The sequence below is a fragment of the Panthera uncia genome, chromosome F1 (genome assembly GCF_023721935.1).
Source record: "Panthera uncia isolate 11264 chromosome F1, Puncia_PCG_1.0, whole genome shotgun sequence".
Lineage (NCBI taxonomy): Eukaryota > Metazoa > Chordata > Mammalia > Carnivora > Felidae > Panthera > Panthera uncia.
Genome location: NC_064813.1, coordinates 1,461,630 through 1,488,419, shown reverse-complemented (window position 1 = coordinate 1,488,419; position 26,790 = coordinate 1,461,630). Strand labels below are relative to the sequence as shown.

At 44.9% G+C, this 26,790-nt stretch overlaps 1 protein-coding gene across 1 annotated transcript in view; it reads right to left on the bottom strand.

Moving 5' to 3' along the window:
* Positions 1-26,790, bottom strand: part of DNAH14 (dynein axonemal heavy chain 14) — a 305,880-nt gene that overhangs the window by 211,698 nt on the left and 67,392 nt on the right. The window contains exons 13-21 of the mRNA XM_049635106.1: positions 26,477-26,522; positions 26,289-26,386; positions 22,199-22,365; positions 21,136-21,480; positions 14,979-15,320; positions 12,128-12,497; positions 10,172-10,359; positions 6,995-7,240; positions 148-269 (exon numbers count right to left, since the gene is read on the bottom strand). Of these exons, the coding sequence (XP_049491063.1) occupies positions 148-269; positions 6,995-7,240; positions 10,172-10,359; positions 12,128-12,497; positions 14,979-15,320; positions 21,136-21,480; positions 22,199-22,365; positions 26,289-26,386; positions 26,477-26,522 (1,924 nt within the window). The remainder of the gene's footprint in view (positions 1-147; positions 270-6,994; positions 7,241-10,171; positions 10,360-12,127; positions 12,498-14,978; positions 15,321-21,135; positions 21,481-22,198; positions 22,366-26,288; positions 26,387-26,476; positions 26,523-26,790) is intronic.

Here is a 26,790-nt window from a genome sequence, read left to right as displayed (position 1 = left end):
AAAATAATAATTCAGCACAATTTACTCCTGTGCCCGTGGCAGATTATTTTAGAATGTTCATTGAACAAATGACTTCTCAGGGATTACAGGCAATAAATACCCACCATATGTTTTTTTTAACCTCTATATAGCTTTTTTTTTTTTTACCTTTGTATTTCCACAGAATGAAAGATTGGTTCCAGATAAAGCCAATTTCTTTGACAATTCATCGATTCCTCAAGAGTAGAAGAGAAGAGAGACAAGTTCTGATCCCACTTTTCCACAAGATCCTGTAAGATAAACACATGCATGGTCACAAAACAAGGTGTATAATATGGCCGCATTTATGTAACCATAAATAGTACATGTTACATTCATGTTACATAAATGCACTCATATTATACACATTGCTTTCTAACTTTTTTGTGTTTTGTTTTTTTGGCTTTTTTACCTGACAGTGTCTTTTAGAGAGGCTTTACATCAGTACTCACAGTTCTTTTTTTATTTAAAAAAAATTTTTTTAACGTTTATTTATTTACTTCGAGAGAAACAGAGGGAGCGCGTGAGCAGAGGAGGGGCAGAGAGAGAGGGAGAAAGTGAGAATCCCAAGCAGGCTCTGAGCTGTCAGTGCAGAGCCCGACACGGGGCTCAAACTCACAAACCGTGAGATCATGACCCGAGCCGAAATCAAGAGTCGGGGGCTTAACCGACGGAGCCACCTGGCGCCCCGCATTCTTTTAATTAAATATAGTAAGCATTATGGGGCACCTGGGTGGCTCAGTTGGTTAAGCGTCTGACTTCAGCTCGGGTCATGATCTTGCGGTCCGTGAGTTCGAGCCCCGCGTCGGGCTCTGTGCAGACAGCTCGGAGCCTGGAGCCTGTTTCGGATTCTGTGTCTCCCTCTCTCTCTGCCCCTCCCCTGCTCATGCTCTGTCTCTCTCTCTGTCTCAGAAATAAATAAACGTTAAAAAAAAAAATTAAAAAAAAATATAGTAAGCATTTTGTGGATATCACATCTTTCTCCAGCTAGTATATTTATTAAAGTAAGAGAAAAATGGTTAAAAACCAGTTAGTACTAAAATGCTTACAAACCAGGAGACCGGCCCACCCCCTAACGTGGACTCGTAAGACGGACCCACGCATAAGTCATTTACTTTTGCTGTGTATCTCCATGTTTCCTTCTAAATCCATTTTATATCTCAATACCTTTATTAAGGTATAACTGACTTCAGTAAATGGTGCATTTTTAAATCACACAATTTAATGTTTTGACGTGTGTTTTTTTTAAATATCAAAACTTTCATAGACTAGAAACACTCTGCATTCTTCTGATGGAAAGCATCTGATGAGTTTCACATTTTAAGTGTTACTGTGAGCAAACATTACAGTCAGGTTGGCGAGTGAAGCTCCACTGAGTACAATGGCTTCTTGTTTACATTTCAAAGTTCTTTTATAGTTGACTTCTGATTTTTAAAATTTATTTAAAACTAAATTCATTTAATTCATTTACGGTCATTGCAAAACTGAGACACAAAAAGAAAGAAAACATAATTTAAAAAATTTCAAAATCCTAACACCCAGAGACAGCTCCTGATATTTCCTCCCATTTTTCTTTAGTTTATTATATTTTTAAAAATTGTAAAAGTAGCACATCATCTTCATATGATGGAAATAGTACTAAGGTATATTAAGAAAAAGCTTATAATCTTCTCTTTCACACATTGCTGAGGTAACCATTATTAGTAGTTTGCTATGAATCATTTGGTGCTTTCCTCTACACTCAAACAAATATAGACAAAAGGTAGATAACTTTAGATTTTTTTAAAACAAATATTGAATTGTACTATATGCATTATTCTACAATTGCATTTTTGATATTATAGTTACATTTAAATATGTTAATATACGTACCTGTGCGTATATCTAAATCATTCTTTTTTTTTAATTTTCTTTTTTATTTTTTTAAATTTATATCCAAGTTAGTTAGCATATCGTGCAACGATTTCAGGAGTAGATTCCTTAGTGTCACTCCCCCATTTAGCCCATCGCCGCTCCCCCAACCCCTCCCGTAATGCTCAGTTTGTTCTCCATATTTATGAGTCTCTTCTGCTTTGTCCCCCTCCCTGTTTTTATATTATTTTTGTTTCCCTTCCCTTACATTCACCTGTTTTGTCCCTTAAAATCCTCATATAAAGGAAGCCATATGATTTTTGTCTTTCTTTAATTTCGCTTAGCATAATACCCTCCAGTTCCATCCACGTAGTTGCAAATGGCAAGATTTCATTCTTTTTGACTGCCGAGTAATACTCCATTGTGTATATATATACCACATCTTTATCCATTCATCCATCGATGGCCATTTGGGCTCTTTCCACACTTTGGCTATTGTTGACAGTGCTGCTATAAACATGGGGGTGCATGTGTCCCTTCGAAACAGCACCCCTGTATCCCTTGGATAAATGCCTAGTAGTGCAATTGCTGGGTCGTAGGGTAGTTAGTTCTCTTTTTAGTTTTGGGAGGAACCTCCATACTGTTTTGCAGAGTGGCTGCACCAGCTTGCGTTCCCACCAATGCAGAAGAGATCCTCTTTCTCCGCATCCTCACCAACATCTGTTGTGGCCTGAGTTGTTCATGTTAGCCATTCTGACAGGTGTGAGGTGGTACCTCATTGTGGTTTTGATTTGTATTTCTCTGATGATGAGTGCTGTTGTGCATTTTTTCATGTGTCGGTTGGCCATCTGGATGTCTTCTTTGGAGAAGTGTCTATTCATGTCTTTTGCCCATTTCTTCACTGGATTATTTGATTTTGGGGGGTTGAGTTTGGTAAGTACTTTATAGATTTTGGGCACTAACCCTTTATCTGATATGTCATTTGCAAATATCTTCCCCCATTCTGTCAATTGCCTTTTAGTTTTGCTGGTTGTTTCTTTCGCCGTGCAGAAGATTTTATTTTGACGAGGTCCCGGGAGTTCACTTTTGCTTTTGTCTCCCTTGCCTCCCTTTGCCCTTGTTGAGTAAGAAGTTGCAGCGGTGACACGTGTTTCTAACTGTGAAGCAGTCACCTCACGATAAGGAACATACCCTGACCTTGGAAAGGTTTCCTGTGCCCTGCTGTGATTCCTTCCCCTACACCTGCCTATTCCCATCCCTAAACAAGCTCAGATTGACTTTCTGAAACGACACCCTAGTTTATGTTTTCTAGAATTTTATATAAATGAAACCATATGATAGGTATTCTTTCTGGTCTGACTTCTTTCACTCAGCGTAATTATTTTGAGATTTGCTCATGTTGTTGCATAGATCAGTACTGCATTTCTTTTTCACTGCTGAGTAGTATTCCATGGTATAGATATACGACAATGTGTGTATCATCCACCAAGCGTCCACCCAGGTTGCGTCTGTTTTTCACTAATACAAATAAAGCTGCCATGAATATTCAGGTGTAAGTCTTTGTATGGACACAAAACTTCCTTCCTTTTGGGTAAATACCTAGGAGTGGAATGGCTGCATCATGTGGTGGGTCTATTTTTTAACTTTTAAAGAAACCTTTCAAGTGATTATAACATTTTACCTGTTACACGGCAGTGTACGAGAGTTCCCACCAACACTTGGGGTGATCGGTCTTTTTTGTTTTAGTCATTCCATAAGACGTGCAGTGGTGCCTCACTGGGAATCCAACTTTTCCCCAATGAGTAGTGAAGTTAACATCTTTTCACGTTTATTTTCCCTCCAAATATTTTCTTTGGTGAAGAATCCACTTAAATCTTTTGCCCATTTTTTTTTTTTTTTTTGAGAGTTCTTTATATATTCTTGAAAGAAGTCCTTTACCAAACATAGGCTTTGCAAATATTTCATTCCAGTCCTGGCTTATATATATTTTTGCCCTAACAGTGTCTTTTGAGGAGCACAAATTTTTAATTTTGATGAAATCCAGTTGATAGATTTTTCCTTCTATTGATCGGTCTTTGGGTGTCACGCTGAAGAAAAGTGCCTAGCCTGAGGTCACAAAAATTTTGTTTTCTTCTCAAGGTTTCAAAAATTTCTTCCGATCTTTTAGGTTTATGATCTGCTTCTGAGTTAAAGTTTACATGTGCTACAAGATATGGCTTGAGGGGATGTTAAAAATTTGTTTTGCATATAACCGTTGGCTTTGTCAGCACCATTTCTAAAAAGACTTCTTTCTGGAAATGTCTTTACACTTTTGTTGAAAATCAGGTGCCTGTGTGTGTGTATGCACGCATAATTTTTTTGTAATCTCTATTCTTTTTTTTAGGTTTATTTGATAGTGACACAGAGTGCAAGCAGAGGATGGACAGAGAGAGAGGGAGAGAGACTGAGACAGGCAGAGAGAGAGAGGGAGAAAGAGAATCCCAAGCGGGCTCCGCACTGGCAGTGCAGAGCCTGAGTGGGTCTTGAACCCACAAACCGTGAGATCATGACCTGGGCTGAAATCAAGCGTTGGATTCTTAACCGACTGAGCCCCACCCCCACCACCCCGGTGCTCCTGTAATCCCTATTCTGTTCCATTTGTCTATCTTTATGCCAATACAAAGAACTGTTTTGATTAGCTTTACAAGAAGTCTTAATATCAGGTAGTGTTGATCGTCTAACTTTGTTCTTCTTTTTAAAACTTTAAAGTCACTCATCTTCTTTCCTGTAAAGTCTGATCTGCGGTCAATCCCCCCCAGTGTGCATTTCACCTTCTGACCTGCAGTCAATTCCCTCCCTCCCCCCCCAGGGTGTGTATGTCAGCTAAGGTATTACAGTTTTTATCTGCACAAGTGTGACTTTGGTCTCCACGTTTGTATCTGGTGTACGTGGTCTTCCACAATCTACTTGTTTCACCGTCCTCGTCTCCAATTCAGACTGCTGCATCGGTTCAGGATCCATTTCCATCAGTAAATGTTTTTCATTATGAATTCGATTTTCTTACTTTTTAAAATGTCTGATAATTTTTGGTTGGATTCGAGACAGTGATTTTATCATGTGGGTACTGGGTACTTTTCCTGTAAATACTCCTATAAATATTTTCCTATGAACATTCCTGAGCTTTGTTCCGAGTGCTGTTAAATTGCTTAGAACCGGTTTCATCCTCATGGGTTTTGCTGTCAAGGCGTGTCAGAGCAGCGTTTAACACGAGGCTAACTGCCGTGCCCTTCAAGCGCTCCATCGACCACTCACGGAATGCGGCCGGTGGACACGGGCACTGCTCCCGGCCCAGTGTGAGTGGTCCCCTCACCCTGACACGTGGTCATTTCCCGGGCGCGCAGGAGTTTCCTGGAGTTCACGTGCCAGCATCAGTACTTCCACGGGCCCCTGGAGCTGTGCCCCCCTGGTCCCGCCGCCCGCAGGCTCCGGCCAACTTTCAGCAGCACCTCCTCTTTCCAGGCTCTGGCCGGGTCGCCCTGCTCCCCCCCACGCAAGGCCTGCAAGCTCAGGTGGGGGCCGCCTCGGCTCTTCTCGTTTGTCTCCCCTCTCTGCGGGGTCCTGTCGTTCGATGCCTGATGTCGCACCCTGGAAGCACGGTCCGTCTCTTTTCTTCTGTTCTGCTGTGGGTACTTCAGGCGGAAGGTGAATCTGGTCCCTCACCCGGAAGCGGAAGTCAGTGTGCACGCATGTGCGTGCACGCTGGTGTACATGTATGTGCACGTGCAGGTGTGTGTGCATGCGTGTGCGTGCGGGTGTGTGTGCACACAGGCGCGCTGTTGTTCAGCTTGAGTACGCCCCATGTATCACTCACTACGTTCATTTTACTTTTATTTATTTATTTTTAATTATTATGTTCATTTATTTTTGAGAGAGAGAGAGAGAGGCAGAGTGTGAGTAGGGGAAGGGCAGAGAGAGAGGGAGACACAGAACAGAATCCGAAGCAGGGTCCAGGCTCTGAGCTGTCAGCAAAGAGCCCAACACGGGGCTCGAACTCACAGACCGTGAGATCACGACCTGAGCTGAAGCTGGATGCCTAACCAACTGAGCCACCCAGGCACCCCTTCATTTTACTTTTTAATGAAAGCACCGGGTGCTCTAAATACTCCTTTTCACGGGGCTCTAAGCCAATTGTGACAAGGTTTGATTTAGAATTCTTTCTGCTTTTTCTAATTTTAAAATATCTTAGTACATTTCCTATATATTCTTATGGATGCTTTTAAATTCGTTTTTTGTGATAGTTTTGCTGCTGTTGTTGTCTATTTTTTGTTGTTTCTCCGTTGTTCGTTTTTTATTTTAATGTCTGTGGTTGGAGAATATGGTTTATATGGTTTATCCCGTTTTTTGCAATTTATTGAGTTTTTTTTCCCCTCTAAGGTTCAATTAACTGACATCTTCCCTAAATGCTAGTGTGTTTGCAAATAATATGAACTCCATTTGACGGGTACACATTTCTCTCTGTCACGCTACCTATAATCAATTATGGTAGCTTTACTATTAAGGACGTTCACATTATTACATGCCTTGTTGAGTTTCCTTAATTCTTTAAGTGATTCTTGGCCACGTTAGCGGATGTGGGGCTGTGCAGAGAGGGACTATCAGGACCACTGGAACCTGAGCTGACCCGATGTTTCAATTCCTAACCATGATGCGTTCTAGCAAGCTGCAGGGACACACACAGGTGTGGACACACAGGACTCATCTTAAGAGCAACCGCACAGGAAACAGAAATGAAGCGACTGCATCAGCAAGCAGAGTCTGCAGGCAGTGGAATTGGCGGGGGCCCCGCCAGAACCACGGATGTTTCCAGTAGCAGTGGCACTGCCGGTAAGTCCTGGCTTACGGGGTCCTATTTTTGTATAATTTAAACTCATTTTATTTGCCCAAACTGAAGTTTATGACAACTCTTCGTGAACAGTTAATGTTTCCCAAAGAAGTTATTTCTAGTATTCAAAATACTAAGTAATCTCATTTCTGTATGGGTATATACGTGATTTACACAATTCAAAAGGTTGTGAAATGCACAAAACTAAAGTGACAAATAAAACTATAAACAATGACAGTATTTTCCCTTTGCCGTAATATTTACCTTAAAGGGCCCGAGAGAGGAAGACCCTTTAACTGTTGCCAGTGTGATCTGAGACTCTTCCAGCTGAGTGAGTATGTCGTCTATGGACGAAATGATCAGGACGGAGTACGTCTCGGAGTGATGCACAACCAGGTGTAACGGGGTCGTGTTCCACAGATCAATAATCTTAAACAGCGTTTTCTCAAGAATAGCCTCCTTAGTGGCGGAGATTGAGATTTCGTCTATTTCGTTTTGGTGCTGAAACATCTGAAATGAAACATTATTCTTTAATATTCAGCGGATGAAGGATTCCTGATGCGCTTACGATGCGGGACTTCCGTGAGCGTGCCCCTCCCGGCCTGACCCTCGGGACAAGGCCCTTCCTAACCATCTCCCATTTCCCACTCTGAGCTCTCAGTGAAGTTTCTAGTCATCGTGTACTTCCTCTAATTGCAGCCCGCGAGAAGGTCAGTGGACACCACCTTCGGTACCCGTGCAGATGGCCCTACCCCCTTCAGCTCTCCCTTCTCTGCACTAACGCCGACGGCCTGACCCCTCCGCGACACACTCTTACTTCTGACAGTAACTCTCGTGATACGACGATCTGAGAGAACGTAATCCGAAAGACCCAGCTTTCCCTGGCTTCCCTTCCCTTCCTTATCTCCATGAGGATAAGTGGCTCGAACATACATTGGTGGATGGAGCATACGCGTAGGCCTTCTTTCCAGTCCCCACAGACAAGATCCTGATACAAGATCTCACAATCACTGCCACAGAGATACTGGGAGAGCTTTGCACTTCCACATCGGAGAATTAACTCACGGGCTAACTGCTCTTATCATTTAAAGGATCTCCCGCTGGTCCCACATGTCATCTCCATGGGGTTGAAGAGTGATGCCCGAACCTGTGTTTTGGTAAAACACGACCAGTGTTCATCACCTACCAGAGACGGGCATCACGGTGATGAAATCAGCTGAATGCTTATGGCCTAAACAGACAGTTTGAGAAGGACGCGTGCCTCTGGATGCAGATTATTCAGCCAAAGGCAGATAGGCAACCATAGGACCATCAAGCTTCTGTGCTGAACAAAGAACCTTGTGCGTCACACTGACGTTCTGAAATTGCTAATAATCCACTCCAAACACTGAGAACGTGTAGGGCAAAGTCTCAACGAAGTGTACGTATAGCCCTTTCAACGCCTTATGGTCTGAGCCTGGGACCTGACTGACCAATGGTCGGATCTCCCAAGTAACTTGGTAATATCTAGGAGGCTTCAGATGAGTCTTAGGCCTATCGTTGATTATCTGCCTCTGTGATAAAGCACACGGTTTCTAAAGTGAAAAAGATCAACCACGAAGTGACTGTGTTCGTTTTATGGAAACTATCGAGCTCTTCCTCTGAATTTACGTTGTGACACGTCACAGGTTTTTCAGAGACTACATAACATGTTGGACAGAAACTGCTGTCATATAACGTCATCATTTATCCACCTGGTAGGACCACAAGCGGGCTCCTGTCACGGGCTGTCCTGAGCAGTCTTGCAGCATGACCGCCGTCCGTCTCTGGGTCAACCACGTGATACGCATCCTGTAGGAAATGAAGGCTGGGTCCCTAGGCCCAATCCTGTCCATCTAGGTACCCATGCTCTACTACGTAAGTTGGTGAATAGAAACAGGATGATCCAAATCTTCCAGGGACTCTTGGAGTTCAGTTAAGATGAGCAGCTGATGGCCTGCTCTCCCCTCTGACCACTGCAATGATCAACCTCGGGAAGAGAGGATTCCTTTGACTCCCGCCGACAGCATTGCAGAGGCTGAAGACCTTGTTCACTTTTGTTCAGATGCTGCATTAACTGTCTTAATTTGGATCCTTCGAAAACTGCATGAGAATCCCTTTTTAAACTATCTATTCACATTAGAAATACAGGGATGGCACGCTGGAACCCTTTCAGGTTCTGGAGCCACCAGCCCACCAGCTGATCCCCTCGAGGCCCGTCTGCCCTCACTTTTAGTGCTTGCTGCTAGACTGCCAAATGTCACCCTTTACGTGACTTGCCCAGGGATGATGACTCCCATAGCCCAAGACTTTGTAAAGGAAAATGTCATTGCAGTTGTGCTATGTTTCTGGAATGCTGTTTTGGATACACCTAGCTGATGACGTTGACATATATGTTCTCAAATTATCTAGACATTTTGCTGAATTCACCGCTGGCACACAGATCAGTTAGGAGGCCTGATGATGACCCAGGACAGGGTAAGAGATTTAGACGGGATGAGGATGGAGAGAGCAGAAGAAGACTGAAAGGTTAGTTCATCACTTTCAGGCTAAGCAAGTGGAAAACAATGGAGGCGCCATGTGCTGAGATGGGGAAGGGAAGGAAGAGTGGGGTCTGGGAGACGGAGAACGCTACCTGGGAGGTCTCTGAGACCCGTCAGTGCACCTACTAAATAGGGAAGCGGATATGTGAGTTCAGGGGGAAAACCAAGGTCAGGGCAAGACAGATGCGGTAATCTAATTTTAAAGATCACCTAAAGGTGTCTTTTAAAATTCTTCTTTTTAAATTCCTTAAACTATCCCCCCCCATTTCCTCATTTCAACAGATCATTTAGTAGAAAATTATAAAATACTATTTTAAATGACAACAGACGCTGTTAATCACGAAGCCTGGAAGAAAAATGAAGCTTACTGTAAACTAGTTATGAAAATAGAAAAAATTGTAACCATATAAATCATGGATTCTAATTTTAGAACAAACCCTAGATGGCAAAGCAAATAGCTCCTAATTGTGTATTTGAAGTATCATATCAAGTTACCGGCAGAGCCATCCCAACATGCTCTTCATTTTACGTGAAATGGAATACAGCAGCTTGATGTTTCTGTTCCTAGAAGGTGTGCTCTCTGTGAGAAGTAGCCCCGCTAAAAAATAAAACGCTAATCTCATTTGTCACACAGGCAAACCACTGCCGCTGCTCTCGAATCACCGGGATCACGGTGCAATGGCACGGCGTACCCCGTACCTGCAGCTACACGTGGTTTCTGACCACCTGTCCCCTGCCAGCCTCACTCCCATTTGCACGGACGGTCGACCAACGTCTCCCTTTTCTAATTCCTATTCCTTGCAGATTTACTCACTTGCTTAAAAAAATTGGCCCCTCTGGTATTTCAACCTATTTTTGTTTTCAAATAATTTTTGTTTACCTTGAGAGCTAGAAGATTCTCTACTGTGCAGTTCTTATCAAGAGAAACTGACTTTCCAATAATCTGGAGAGCATCCCAGTGCCTTGGCTTCAGACAGGGGTTTCCCAGAGCTATGATAGTAGGCAGCCCTTGTTTAAATTCTGTCACTGATTGCTTAAGATGGGTCACCAGGTCGTTTTTAGGTAAACCTGCAAATAACAACGAATCATACTTTTTAAACCAGAAAACAAGTTTGCTATTTAACATAATTCTAGTTTTGCAGTTATTAGGCTGTACTAAAATAGTTTTATTAACATCACCCTCCCAGAGGAATCAACTGTGGATTAAAACAAAGAGCAACAGGGGGCGGCCTGGGTGGCTCAGTCGGTTAAGCATCAACTTCTGCTCTGGTCACGATCTCACGGTTCGCGAGTTCAAGCCCCGCGTCGGGCTCTGTGCTGACAGCTCGGAGCCTGGAGCCCGCTTCGGATTCCGTGTCTCCCTCTCTCTCTGCCCCTCCCCCCAGTCATGCTCTGTCTCTCTCAAGAATGAATAAACATTAAAAAAAAAATTAAAAGAAAAAACAAAGGGGAACAGTTATCAGAACTGATGATTAAAACCCGAGACCAGCAAAGCCAAGTTTTCTTGGCAAGTCTGACGCCAGGGCTAGCCAGCTACCACAAAGTTTCCCAGATTTTTACTGACTAGATATACGGACTAGTGCACATATACACATTCAAAAGACTGTTACAGGTTTGGGGCTTTTACATTCTGCTCAGTAAGGAGGACCATCAAAAGGCGGGGGTCCCTCACTAGCGTTTCATAAAGAACATATTTAACACTGCAACATAGGCATGTAGGTCAAAGTTCTGCCACAGACCAGGGCCAGTCTGTCCTCTAGCCCTGGCAAACCTTGCCAGACGGGACTCAAAACCTCTGCCGCTGAAGGTTCAAACCTCCTAAAAGAAAAAGACAGGAGACAGAGGCCTAGCCAAAGACGGGGACTCAGAAAACCCAAAAACTACACCTATATGCTTGAATATCCAATCTGTCCAGATGGGGCTTCTTTTATAAAGCCATGCTGAATGATAAAATGTTTCTAGAGGCGTAAAGGAAAAGAGAATAGCTTTGGCTTCTCTAAGGCTACATTTTGGAAAAGAGCAAGATTTTTCTGGGAAACTGTGGATAAGAGAAGCAGTGTCTATCTGCTACTTCACACACCGTTCGCTGGGGCAGAGAAGGGACAAGGCGCCGGGAGAGGATTCGCAGAATGAGCGTCACGTCCCAGCAGTGACACTACGGATGATCTGTCCCCGGCTTTCCTCTTTTCTAAATGTTTCGTGATATTGTTATTATTTCTCGTAGAATTCAAACCCGAGCAAGGTCAAGTATTTTTCTGGCGAGGAGGTTGCAGTCTGCAGCGTCCTGAGGGTAAGGGAGGAGCATCAAGAGTGAAGGTGCTCCCTTGCCAGGCGGGTGAGACACTCGCCTTGCGGAGAGGACAGGTCTCACAGAATCGCTGGAACAGGAACATCAGTGTCGGCAAGATTTCAAATTTGAGGATTCGCAGAAGGGAAACCTCTCAAAGGGACTTTTTAGCTATTTCTCCCACCGGCCAAGGGAAGCCGTGGGCGAAAACAGTGAGCATCTGGGTGAACCCTCCGCGTACGGGTGGGCCTCTGTCATCAAAGCCGCGATCGTGGTGAAGCGTCTGCGGTCTGGCCTAGGGAAATGGCTTCTAAAGAATACACAAAATTGTTATTACTCAAAAAAATTTTTTTCCCACCAAATTTTAATCTTTCTCTTCTTCAGGAAACGATTCCGGCCCCTACGCTCCTGTGCTGCCTCTCCAGCCACTAATGGCCAGGCGTTGGGAATAGGCAAAGCGGTTAAGGTCGAGAACAGTGATCTTCCTGACCCAGAGGCCATGCGGTGTGCGTAACTCTAGGTGGGAAAGCTTGAAATAGATGCCGTTACCTTTCTCTAGCACGGAGATCACATGCATCCATCTTGAAACGTTTCTCTGCATGGATTCTGTGTCGACACTGTGGAGAGGTCTGTTCCTCCACTCCCTAAGGAGCGTTCTCCATTCCTCCTGTGCAGCCCACAGTGTCTTCCTCAAGGTCAGGTCATACTCGATGTCCGCGATCTCCGCACGGACGATCTGCGCGACGTCCTCCATGTTCAGGGAGTGCATGTGGGACTCGGCGTCGTCAAAGCAGTGCTGGAAGCTGGAGTAGGTTCTAGCTTTGTGAGCCAGACCCGCGGCTTCCTCCGTGAGCGTCCGCATCATCTCCATGGCGCTGGCCACACCAGTCTCGGCACAGAGCAGAACGGGAGTTCTGATCTGAAACACGGCAGGAAGACATTCTAAGAGATCATAACGTTCAGGACCCCAACGTGTTTTACTGACAGCAGGTTAGCATGTGACCTAAGTTTTAATAAACAGTCATCATCTGCAAGGACTGTCCTTAATTTATAATTGTTTGTGTCTGTCAGGAGGACTTTTAATTATTATTACCATCGTAGCAATAATTTGTCGTGTTCCTTCCCTCTCTCGGGCACTGTGGAACTTTAAGTAACACATTACCTTACTTACTAAATCCGGACAACAATCCTGAGAGGAGTTAATATTTTTCGTAATTTTTCAGGGAAGTTCTAGTTATCAATAATTGTCCCATCATCAAATGGTAAGTGGCAGTTTCAGGGTATGGCTGGCTCCTGAAGTCATTTCCTTTTTCTGATTCTATTTAAATTTGTACAATTTTTTGTTTTAAGATGTTATTTTTTTAGGGGCACCCGGGTGGCTCAGTCAGTTGGGGATCCAACTTCGGCTCAGGTCATGATCTCACAGTTTGTGAGTTTGAGCCCCTCATTGGGCTCTGCGCTGACAGCTCAGAGCTTAGAGCCTGCTTCGCATTCTGTGTCCCCCCCTCTCTCTGTCCCTCTCCGCTCTCTCTCAAAAATACACATTACACAAAATTTAAAAAGATTTTATTTTTTTTAAGTAATCTCTACACCCAATGCGGGGCCTGAACTCACGACCCAACTGAGATGGCCAGGCACCCCGTAACTCTGTAACTTTGTACTATTTTCAGGGCGCTTGTCACACGCTGCCTTGTATTTGGGTTTGACTACCGCACATGAAATTGTGGGCATTTGCAGCACTGACCTCCAAACAAAGATAGAAGTAAAGGTCTTCCCTGATTTATTACTTCTTAAATTATCAGCTTCTCAAGATGGGACAGTTTCATCCACTTATTTCTGAACACCTCATGGAACCTTGTACAGAAAATGTAGAATGGAATTGTGTGTGACGTTGTGTCATATGCAGTGTGGTCACCCAGTAAACGTTGAGAACAATCATAACGTAATACGCTGTATAAAACTACTAAACGGTATTGGTGATAATGGATAGAGCTTAATATGTACTAAGAGGGATGCCCGTGTCATGCGTATATAGTAAAGTTTTCCTTAGGCGTCTCCCATACTTTTCCATTTGTGAACATTCGTCTGTGTTTGTCAACGAGGAACCTCCGGGAGAGGCAGCTGGAGAAAGGGTCTTCCTGGCCCACAGGCGGTCGGTCTCTGCAGCCCCGTCTGCTGCCTTTTCCAACTGAGATCTTCACAGAAGGACCTCAGCCCTCGGGTACATAAATCGTGTGAAACGTTACAGGTCAAGTCAGAAGGCGGTAAGGAGGCCCCACCCCGGGTGTCTGGTGGAGACAGGTCGGCGGTACCTGCTCAGCTCAGCTCTGCTCACTGGTGCAGACGACCTGCAACACAGGCCCCGGTCTCAGTCGGGTGTCCCACCTTGCACACTTTAACAAATGTGAATTGTGTAAACCGGACACTTGTGTGAGGGCCTGTAACTTTCGAGTACTGTTTATTTAAAATAAGTGCACAGGGGAAGGGACAGAGAGGGAGCGAGAGAATCGCAAGCAGGCTCCACACTGTCAGCCCAGAGCCCGATGCGGGGCTCCAACTCACGAGCCCGGAGATCAGGACCTGAGCCGAAGTTAAAGTCGGCCGCCCCCCTGAGCCCCCAAGAGCCCCTCAGTCACATCTGAAAGACCGCAGGTGGGATGTGTGCACCAAGCACCTTCATGAGGAACGTGTTTCACCTTCCTGTGTCTGTGTGAAACAGTACAGATCGCCCGTGTCGGTGGAGAAACTGAACAGGCATAATCTCACTGAATGACACTGCGCCCGAGGCACAGTCAGTATGGGACTCACAACTTGGGGTGGTGCTGAGGGCAGAGAGGTGCACACAAGCACGCTCTCTGGAGCCTGGCTCTGACCTGCTGTGTGACCTTCAGCAAGCTCCTAGACCTCCTTAAATCTCACTGTTATTTGCAGGCAGGTACAGGCGTAAAGCACTCGGCACACAGCATCTCTGACACTCGGGGAGGGTGCTTATCGTACACTTTGCTCCTCTGAAGTGACTCAAGTTGTAGCACTCGTTACCGCCGGCCTGGAATAAGGCCCAGAGAGACTTCACGGGTCTAGCTCTTTGGGCCAGGGGCCTCCTGTGGCAGAACGACGAATCCTACGGAAAAAGTCACCACTGTGCTGTTGTTCGTGGTCTGCATGCGTTCATCACCGAAGACGATGCTAAATGTCAGTTACAGGTTCGTGAAAACAGACATGCAATTTTTCCTCCCATTAAGGTTCACGAGTCACCAACGTGCTGTCTGCAGAGTCTAGGTGAGGAATACTTGGATTAAACTATTTACCTAAGATTCTGTAGGCAGCAAGTGCCGCTATGCTTATTAGGCCTAAGGGAAACTAAGAACCAGCTGATTTTTGATGAAAAACACACACTGACCTTGGTCTTCAAGTTGCTGACGTCAACTCGCAGACCCGTGATGTGAGCTTCCAGATTGTCTCTGAATTTAGCAACAGCGGCGTCTTTATTCATCTCCCTTAACTTCATGGAGGTTTTTAGTTGCCCAAACTTGACAAGAAGAATTTTATAGATGGCAATTTGCTCTCCTGAAATCTGGACCTGGTAATACCTTACAACAGAATGCAGCTGGGCAACGATGGAGTGTTCTTTCTCTAACACAGACAACTTTGAGGAAATCCCCTCCAAAAAAGCAAAATGTTCCACAAATTCTTCAATTTCAGTGGGATCGCACTCCATCTTCCTCAGTGAGGTCTCCACAACCTGGATCATTAACACATCAATTGTCATTACAGGAGGATTGTTCACTGTTTTAGAAGACTGATTACTCTTAGCATCTGTCACTACCTTACAGAATTATAATTTCACAAGAAAATGAAGACATCGTCCAGACATTATTCTAGATAGTGTTTAAACACTGGAGCATGAACACGCTCAAATCCTCTCTATTGTTAATAGAGGGAACGTGAAGGTACCTGCATATAAAATAAACGCGAAGATACAAAGGAAGTAATATCGTGAATAATTTTGTCCCTAAGAAATGAACGCAACAACGATGGGAATGGTGTGGCTACCATGTGGATGATGCGGAATTGCCGCCATGTTTGGAGCGTGTACGTTCCAGCTCCATATATACGTGATCCCGCTTTGCTCTGATCGCGTGTTGGTTCATTCGGTGTTATCTTCTCCAGTTTATGCAGGAGGAAATGAGTCTCAGAGGGATTCGATTTTGACCTCACTACAGGCAAAGATGTAGTGAGTTACAGAGCTATGATTCACCCAGACATGATTCCAAATCCTATTTTTATCCATTGTAAGTATTCATTATAATTATATGCATAACGTCAATACTTCTCCTAAGTGTATTTATATCATTCCATGAAATTTTCAAAATAATTGCATTTCTATACTCACATTACGATTTTTATTTTTGTCTCCGATTTCCAGGCTCTTAATGAATACTCATGCGTGATTTTGGAAGCAATGTCATTTCCATTTTCAACTTCACAGGCTTGAATTAATTGACTGTACGTGTCTAATTTTTCAAGCACTATATTCTCTTTGATCATCAAATAGATGTTCGTACAAAACACGCAATACAAAAAAGCTTTTAAAAGAGAAAGTCCCTGTTACGCCATCACTCAGAGATCACCACTGTTAACCCACCAGCAGTTCACATGAGCAGGCTTTACGGAGAGGCTTGCGTCTGAATCCCAGGTCCAGCACTTCCTAACTGTGTGACCCTGAGCAAGTAGCTTTACCTTGATGAACTTGGGAGTCTTCATCTATAGTTCTGAGGATAAAACTTCCACATTTGATTGACAATGTTCAAAAGACCAAGTAAACACAGCTATCTTGACTTTACCCACAAATCCCATTTAAATGCCAGAGAAAAGAAACATTTTAAAATGCAGATTTGTATCACAAAGAAAACAGATAATTCCAATTTTGCGCAAGAGGGGGCAGGAAAAGGTGGAATATACCTAAGCTTCCTTTATGTCACTAGTAGGACACTGATATCAAAGACCGATAAGGATGGTAAAAGAAAGTCACAGAAAAATTTCACTTATGGGAATAGATGCAAAAGTCTTACAAACAATGCCTGTAGGGGAGCCTGGGTGGCTCAGTCAGTTGAGTGTCCAACTTCAGCTCAGGTCATGATCTCACAGTTTGTGAGTTCAAGCCCCACGTTGGGCTGCAGCCTGGAGCCTGCTTCAGATTCTCTGTCTCCCTCTCTCTCTGCCCCTGCCCCACTCATGCTCGGTCTCCCTCTCCTTCAAAAGTAAATAAACATTAAAAAAATTTAAAAAAATATAAAGTTCGTGTATGTGCACGTGCATGCTGGCCGCTAAGGCAGTCTGGAGGCAAGAGCGACCTAAGAAAGTCAATTAATGTAACAACCACGTTAAAGGCTTAAAGAAAAAACCCTGCATGATTATGTCAATAGACGCAGAATAAGCATTCAATAAAATTCATTTCTGATAAAAATTACTCGTGTCAGATTAGCAACTCTCATCCAGATAGGGGAACTGCTTTAACCACATCAAGGGAAGCTACCCGAAGCCTCAGGAAATAAATAATAAAAACACACCAGGGAGCATGCAGGAGCCAGAGAGAGGATGAACGGAGAGAACTTTCAGCACAGGTTCCTAAACCAATTACAACTCAGAGAGTTTTCTGGAACAAAAACCCCTGATTCTTCCAGCCGCAGAGATGCGGTTTGCGGAGACTCACGTGTGTCTTAGGGTTGTGTTCCGGAAGCGTTTGAGAGCTTTACGATCGGTACCTGATTTCACTCCTACAACCTCTCCAGGTGAGTGGCTAATATTATCCCCAACTTACAGATAAAGAAACTGAGGTAGGGTGAGATCTAAGGATATTAACTAAGGTCTTCCACATAGGAAATGGAAAGGCCAAGATTTTTTTTTTAAAAAATCAGGTGAAGCAAAATTTACATATAAACGATGCTAACTGAACGTTAGGGTGAGTTTTAACACAGTTATGCACCTGTGTAGTTACCTCCATAATCAAAACATAGAAAGCCTTCACTGCCCTGAGACCCCTCGGGCCCCATCCCAATCTTCTCCTGCCCCTGGCCTCATACAGCCACCTCTGGTTGCTGTGACCACGGGTAATCTCGGACTTGTCACGTGACATACACACGGAGTCGTCCAGCAGGCACTCCTTTGTGTCTGGCTTCTTTCGGTCAACGTATTTTTGAGATTCATCCAAATCGCACATAGGGGGAGTTAAGCTCCTTTTCCCCGGTGAACGCTACGCCCACGCACGAACGTGCCGCCTTTTCTCCGCTCACGTCTTGCGGGTAATCTGGATTCACTACGGGCTGTGGTGTGGTACTTGTGGGCGAGGCTTCTGCGAGTATTTGAGTCAAAGTCTTTGTGTGGACCTGGTTTTATTCCTGTTCGGTAAACACGTCCCCTTATAAGAAAGGGCCAGTTTTCCGAGGGGCTGCACCTGCTTCGTTCTCACCAACAACGGCTGGAAGCTCTGGTCCCTCCACGTCCTCCTCAGAGCGTGCTATTGTCGGCCTTTTCAATTGTAGCCGTTGAAACGGGAGTGCGGTGGGACCTCCCTGTGGATTTGACTTCCCTGAGGACGGCGACGCTGGGAACACCTGAATCTGGCGACCGTCTTCTTTTGGGAAGCCGCGTTTGTTACAGGCGGTGGCAAAATGGTGGTCACGATGGTGCCTGCTCTTGCTTGGGGCTGATCCCGTGTGCTGACCAAAGCCACAGCTTCGGGCGAATAGTAGGAAAACTTGGTATCGCGTGCTGTCTCTTCTGTTACTTTCAGTGAAACCCCGGGAGGTGACCTCACGCCACACGAAGCTGGGCAGAGACTGAGGGAACCGCAGCTCTGGTAAGAAAATCTTCCTCTGCCTCCTGCACAGAGTCGACTTGAGGATTCTTGAAGTCAAAGGCCGTAGAAGTTGAGACAGCTAACCGCTTCTGAGCTCTCAATGAAAGAGGCGGCTTCAGTGGTGGCCTTAGCAGGAGAGGTGACTAGAGCCCTGCCTCAACCGAGCACCCTCACCGAAGGTGGGACGACAGGACGGGCAGAAAGCTCGCGGGCGGACTAGTAAGGGTGTAACTTTCCCCCCAAGTCCACGTTCCAAACAGCGCCACACACAGAACCGTCCCTTTAGGGGGGATGGGGAAGTGTGCAGCACAGACAGCAGCTAAATATAAGTCATCAGTGATGCTTACTAAGGCCCACCCAGGTGTCCAAACTCATGCCCTTGCCGTACTTGTTCAGTGCCCAGCAAGCACAACCTCACCAACGCCCGGCTCGGATGGGGCGGGTCACGCAGAATGATACACCCGGAGAGTCATCCTACGGGCACAAGCGGGGCCGCAGGGGACAAGAGACGGAGATCTCCCCCGAGATCTGAGAGGAAGGCTGCCAGACTGACTCAGCACAGAAATTAGTCTACCGAGAAGCAAATTCTTGTCCCTTCTGTCCACCAAGATTCGGTATTAGCTGCAGACCACTTAAGATAGCTACTTCTCCATTTTCTTTTTTTATAGGAGGGAAGTTTCAATTACAGTTACCCTGTCCCTTCACCATCTTACACCGGGCCAGGGGGGCTGCAGCCTGGTCTTTATTTACGGACCACCAGAACACTAAGCGGCCAGGTTGCACTTGATAAGGAGGGCCGGACGTGGCGCGGGGCCCACACTCACCCCTACCTCTCAGGCGTCCACGAGGAGGGAGCCCCGCTCGCCTAGCCCCCTGGTGTCCCACCGCTTCGCACCCACGTCCCGGGGAAGCCGAGTGACTCCCGCGACGTGGAGTGTGGGGGCAGGGAGCGCCAGGCTCAGCACAGGTACCTCCTCTCAGCCAGCCAGCCTGCCCCACAAAGGCCCTGTGCTCCCCTCTGCTCACTGCTGGACAAGGCCAGGGGCTGGCCAAAGTTTCCAGGGCAGCCGGTGCCGAGAGGGCTGAGTCTCTCCCTCATTCTGACCTTCAGTTTGGGGAGGGCTAATTTTAAATAAATAGAAGCCATCTTCCCCAAGGTCCACCTTATCAGTTAACAACAAAGGAACTATTTTCATCTCCCTTTGCCTTACCTTGTCTTACTTCTCAGTTGGCTCAGTACCCAGCCGGGTATATTTATTCCCAGAGTGGGAATATTTATTGTGCCCCCTAAACCTCGATACACGGGAAGAAGGGTGCGGACAGCCAAGGCGTCGAGTGCGCGGACGCCGTGAACTGGCAGACCTGACGCTCAAGCCACCCCTCTCTGGCCTGCCTCCCTCCGCCGCCACGGAAGAGGAGCCTGAGACGCGCCCACTGGGCCTCCAGCCGGGGGCGGAGGCGGCACGGGGACGTGCAGTCACACGCACCACGCTGCCGCTCCCCCGAATTTCTGCCTAAGTGAGGGCGCGGCGCGAGTGGAGCAGTCCCCACCACGGGAGCCGAGCGGAAAGAGCCAAGACGCTGGGCTCCTGGCCACGTGCGGCCATCGGACCGGCCTGGGCGACCGGCACCCAGACTTGTTTTCGCACGAGACAGAGAAATCCGTCGTTTAATAGCCTTTTGGGGGCTTTCAGATCCTTGTTGGGGGAATTCGGTCCCGAGTGAGCCAGAAGTGACTTCCCATGTGTCTCAGGGTTGCTGTGGTTGTAAAGATGACGGGAACCCCAACGTACACAGCACACAGTGCCTCTGGTCTAACGGACACTTGCGATCCTCTTCACCCTTCACGGATTTAACAACTACTAAACGCTCCCTCCTTCTGCGGACACTCCCTCGCTTCCCCAGGTCTCCGGTCACCCTGCAGGCTCCCCTTCCTCTAACAACCTCCTCAATATTGACGTTCTGGGGGCTCTTTTCCATCGTCACCACACACATAACCGGGGCATTCCCATTCACTCTGACGACCTCTAGGACCACTTGGATGCCGGTCGCTAAATGTGCGCTCCCGTACCGACTCCCTCCTGCTGGCCAGACGTGCACACGTGCACATCTCTCCCTGAGGACGGCACCGTGAAGCAAGCACGGTGCTCCCTCTCCTGCGCCCCACGGCCCACCCCGCTGCCTAACCAACACGCTGCAAGTGTCATTAATTCCTGACTTTCTCCTATTCCCACATCCTGCCAACCACTAAACCTGTCGATTCTCTCTCTGAAATAGATCTCAACTCCCTCTGCTCCCCAGACTCCACACTGCTACTGCCCTTGTCCGAGCGCTCATCACCTCTCCCCTAGGGTCCAGAAACCACTCTCCTCCCGTCTCATCCTACGTGAATCCATTCTTTACGCTGCAGCCAGAGTGGTCCCTGCAGAAATGAAAGTGGTATCATGTCGTTTTCACATTTATAATCTTGCAACGAATCCCAGCAGGGAAAAAAGGGAAAACGTGGGGTGCAATTTTGGAGATGGTGGAGGAGGTTTCTTTGAGGAAATGACATCTGATCAAAGACCCAAACAAATGTAATACGTATCACATTTCTGAGGATAAACTCATCAAGTATGTTTCCGAAGTACGTCTTTTAAAATTATAACCTAATAATGGTAAAGACTCTCACGCAAGAGGCATTTCCAAAAACACTTACTTCTAATAGATTTGTGCTCTTGTTTTCAATTACAGATCGCAGGAGGTCGTGACTCAGACGTATGATATTCTCAACATATGGTAAGCATTCTGACTGATAATCGAGACTTGTAACTTTGAAAATACCAATGCGTTTCTCAATGACCATGTTGACAATGTGTTTCAGATACCTTCTGAATTTCGCTAGTATAGTTTTAAACTGTGTTGGAGTTAATTCTTCCATAGAGGACATTTTCATACTCATGACTTTGGCACTCTGTACGATGGTACAGTATTTTCTAAACTGGCAGCTGTAAGCACTAACCAGGCCCATTGAGTTACCAATAACAGTCAGGAGACTGGCAATCTGTAAATAAAAATGTCAAAAAGTCAGAATTTTAAGAGTAAAAAACTTATGCTCTAAGGGGCTAATAGTTCTATTAAACTATTTAAAACCATACTTTTTTGTGGAGTTCATTTTGTTGGGAACCTACACTAAAGAACTATGTTGGAAACATAAGACTTTAAGAAATTAAGATAGCCTTTTAAATATGTGGTGTTTCTGAAAAGGCCTACCAAGCCATTTATCTTTATCGTCAGCATGTTGTCATGAGCCGTGGCCTAGAAACACCAATCCCTCATTCCCTCGCTTGACATCCCACTTCAGAATAGACACTGTGCACAGCCCTGCACCAGGGCACCTCTATGTACCGTGTGAACTCCCCCAAGACACAGCTATTGGACGAGGAGTCATCTGACCCAAGTGAAGACAATTAGATTCTCCTGTAAATCTGAACAAAAATACCCAGCCAGATGGCAATGGGAATGTAGGGGCCAATGCAGGTCAACGACTGGAAGTCAATATCATGCAGGAACCATAAAACAGAAAGCTCATTTTCGGAGGGGAAGTTGGAAAAGAACAAAGGAGAAGAACTGAGCTGAAAGCACATGAGTGGGACAGACGGGAGAGAAGATGGAAATGGCATTTCAATTGTCCTAAGTTAGGATACTCAAATTTTTCAATAAATCCCTTTAATCTAAGAATCAGCCCAGTATTCCCTAAGACAAATCGTTCTTAAACTCACTTTGTTTTGGTAGGTAGGATCCATTTCAAAAAGAACCTGACAATCTGGCCATCTGGTTGTCTTCTTACAGGCAATGCCACTTTCAGTCTTATTAGGTAAATTCACAATTAAAACCGATTCAGTAAAGACAGACAGGCGGGGATCTTGGCAAAGAGGAACAATCTTGGCTAAAATACATAATTCGAAAGTTAATATTTTCTGATGTCCCACTGAAAACAACACCTTAAAATTATCCATGACATCTAAAACCACTGGACTGAAGCTAATTTATTATGAGGGCTAAACAGTATTCTATACCGATAAACGGAATTTAAGACAGTGTAAAAGTCTGGATTTAATATTATGGAAACAACAGAACCACTCACAGGTACTGGGTGGTGTTGGGGCGAGGCATAATTAAATAGAAGCTAAGAAAAGTCATTAAGAAATAGTTGGAATGCCCATGCTATGTGATGCCACGTGGAGAGCATTAGACCAGCACAGTAAGGGGATGAACGGGAGACAAAGCTTCACCGCCAGTGCTTTCACAGACAAGCTGAAAAACCGGGTGTCCATGGGCAAAAACCAACCAACCAACAAACACAAAACTTTAACCTACACTTCACACACTATGCAAAAATTAACTCAAGATAAGCCATATACCTAAATATAAAGCACAACTTTATTAATATTCCAAGAGGAAATACAGGAAAAATCTGTATGGCTGTGAGTTAGACAAAGAGTTTATAGGTAACAAAACATAACCCATAATAGAAAAAAAGTGGTGAGCCGTACTTTATCAGAGTTCAGAAGGTTCACTCTGTGACAAAGAATGAAAAGGTGAGGCACAGACTGGGAGAAAATGTGTGCAAATCTTGTATCTCATAAACGACTTGTATCAACGATACATATAAAGACTTCTCACAACTCAACAATAAAGAGACAAACATCCTAATGAAAATAAGCAAAAGATGTAAAGATCTGACCACAAAAAATGTATCCAAGCATAGCATATAAGCTCATGAAGAGATGAACAGGGAAACAAAATACAACCACAATGAGACCCACTACAACCTACCAGAATGGCTTTTTTTTTTTTTTTTTTTTTTTTAAATCTGACAATACCAAGAGGTGACAAGGATACAGAGTGACTGGAGCTTTATACACTGTTGGCAGGAATGCAAAATGATAGAACCACGTTATAATTCTCATACAATTAAACATCCACCTACCATATGACCCAGCAAGCCCACCCCTGGTTATCAGCTCAAGAAAAAAGGAATCTTACGTTGTCCAAAAACCTGTATGTGAATGTTTATGGCAATTTTATTCATAATTGCCCCAAACTGGAAATGACCCAGATGTGACTGCAGAAAGAAACTTTGGTATATCCAGACAGTAGACTATGACTCAGCAATGAAGAGGAGTAAGGCTGCTGTCCCCCACAGCAAGATGGATGAATCTGAAATGCACCTTTCTAAGTGAAAAAAGCCGGACCCAAAAGGCTACCTACGCATCCACTTGTATGACCTTCTGGAAAAGGCAGAACTATAAAGACAGGAAACAGATCCGAGGTTGCCGGGGGTAAGAGGTGTGGAGGGTCCAACCACGAAGGGGCAGCACCAGGGAACCTGGGCGTGATGGAGTGGTGTTGTATGGAACCTGGATGGCGGATATGTAATTGTCAAAACCCACAAACTGCATGGCGCACAGAGTGACGTAGTAGGTCTTAAAACGCCAAGCAGGATGCTGGGAGAACCCAACACGAATACGGATGGTGACAAAGTAGCCTGCTGTGTTACTAGTGACTCAAGAGGAGGGGTAACAAAGGAGACTCTGGAGAGCAGTGTTTTGACTGAAAACTCTAAGGACAGAGGGGAAAAAAAACCGCCCGCAAACACTCTGGTTGATACATTTGCGTCTCAAACAGGTGCGGAGCAGCCATTCTGACATTATTTTACCTGCATAACAAGTCAGTAACTACACTGTTACTTTCCATGTTACTTTCTAGGTCTTTTCACTGATGGGCCTCTAAGCGGCCCCACTCCCACAATGAGCCCGTCCTGCGGCTGTCCCCGAGGAAACACAAGATGGGTGTGAGCCTCCTGTGCCTGAAGAAGCTACAGTGCTCTCCACAAAAGGGCACAGGGCCCATTCGGAAAGAGCGGTTCTCCGAAAATAAGGCCAACCTGAGCAACAAATTAAGTAACAGTAATACTCTCTTTATACTCCCCAGACTAACACAAATATCCCTGAACCTAGGAAATCCCTGGGGGCAAAATGTGACATAATTAAAACAGCACAGTACTGGCACACGAGTTACAGACACAGTCCAAAAATGAAATAAAATAAAATACTAAAATACAATAAATGATCACAGTGGCGTTTCAAGTCAGTGAGGGTGAGGAATGGATTATTCAACGAATGATACTGGGACAGACACATCATTAGTGAGTGCTTTGGGAAAAAGTTGTAAGTCAGTGTATGCAAATACATTTTAGAGCAATCGAAAGCTTAAACATAAAAATGAAATCATAATTAGAAGACAAGTAGGAGAATGCTGTTTATAATATGTGATCATAATATGGGCAAGCGTCTCTATGATACAGTGCCCTGAAGCCTTTTTCCAAAGGCTCTACAAATGTTATACTTTAAAAATAATGTTCTGCTTAGGAAAAAATATCACCATAAAATCAAGGCAAATGACCTATTTTTCTTAAAACTCATATTAAAGATTAAGGGTTAATTTTCTTAACCCAGAAGAACTACCAAGCAGTACGAGAAAGACTTCTGCCCCATCAGTGCCGCTCCTGTGGACTCAGTCTGAGAAGGACCCCATGGAAGCCACAAGCCGTGTGCCAGATGTTAACTTCATGACTGGGTATAGGAATGAGAATGTTTAATTTTGCATGCATGGTTAAACATATTATGGCACGTTAGTGTAAGGGAGTATTATCTAGCCATCTAAGTGACAATTATGAGAGCGACTGCAGCAATGAGGAAAATGCCTCCAATATAACGCTAAGTGACAATAAAATGTTTTGTTAAAGTTTTTTTTCAATACTGATTTTTGAGAAAGAGAGAGAGAGTGCGAGCAGGGGAGGGGCAGAGAGAGAGAGAGAGAGAGAGAGAGAGAGAGAGAATCCCAAGCAGGCTCTGAGCCATCAGCGCACGGCCCCATGCGGGGCTCGAACTCACAAAACTGCAAGATCATGACCTGGGCTGAGATCAAGAGTCAGATGCTTAGCTGACTGAGCCACCCAAGCACCCTGATAACAAACCATTTTAAATGTAACTTTCACTCTTGTATGCTTATGAAGGTAAAAATGCAAAAACTATGTGAAAACACATATTACATGCAGGCAGCTGAAATGATGGGGTGGTTTAAATTTTTTATTTTTTTCTCCAGTAAGTTTACATGCACACAAATGCACGCATGTATGCAAACATATACAAATGTGAATGTAGATCAGTGAGCCCACATTTACATAAATAACTGAATAAAGAAATGGATCTGCGAAGGTGATAAGATCTGCTAATAAAGGCTAAAATTAGGGGGTAAAATTTTCAGAAGAAACAAAAAGATATTTGAGAATCTCAAAATACCCCTCCCCAAACTGACTAATAACAAGAGGAAACATACACCTTCCAAGAGTTGCCACGGGTCCTGCTGTTTTAAGATGTTTTAAGACTCAGACCGAGAGGAAGGGACACGTTCGGGGGCCAGGCTAGTAATAGCTGTGTAGCTTCAGACTGGATACACAGAACTAGAAAAGGACTGATCGAAATCGGTTTCAGATGGAAACGGTATCTGTTATGCTAGTAAGATACAACTTAGTTAAGTCTTATAAAATTCTGTGGTATATAAAAAACCCAAACCTTACACTGTTTTCCTAATTCCCGTCTTTTATGCACTCCACAGTCACGTGTAGAAGTCACACATCCTCAAAGAATCCCAAATTCACATCGACTGATCCCAAAGACTGCACATTCCCGATCCCAAGGGACGGTGGTGTGTGCTCCACCACTGGGTGTGAACATCAGATGCCTGAGCCTGAGAGAATATTCCCAAAGGAGACAGTGTATCTAGCTACGCTTTAAGAACACTTACTTATACGTTTTTCAATGTCAGTCACCATATTTTGAATTTTTCTTGAAAAATCTAATCTGTTGGGAACTACGAAGAGACTTGTAGCAAATTCTGAAAACCTGAAAAAAAAATAAAAGCATATTTCAGAAAAATGCAGTAACCACCAGAGACTACAATTACTTGTAATATCAAAAAGGTCTGCTACTTACTCATCACACATGTATTTATTCTCGAACTCGTTCATGATTTCTATGTCTACAAGAGTCCATTGAAAAAAAGAGAGAATGAAACACTGATTGGTATTTAAACCAGCTAGGTGACCACCTGCTACGTGGCAGTGCTTTCCAGACATCCGAGAATACGCGGGAAGGTCACCTAAGAGGTAGCATTCTAGCACTCCACCGCACCCCAGACTGTGATAATGAGGGCCGAGCTGCGGTCTGAGGGCCTGGGTTTCTGACAAGCACGCAGGGGTGTTCACTGCCAGGAAGGGGGCCATCAGGCCCCAGGACTGAGAATGGTG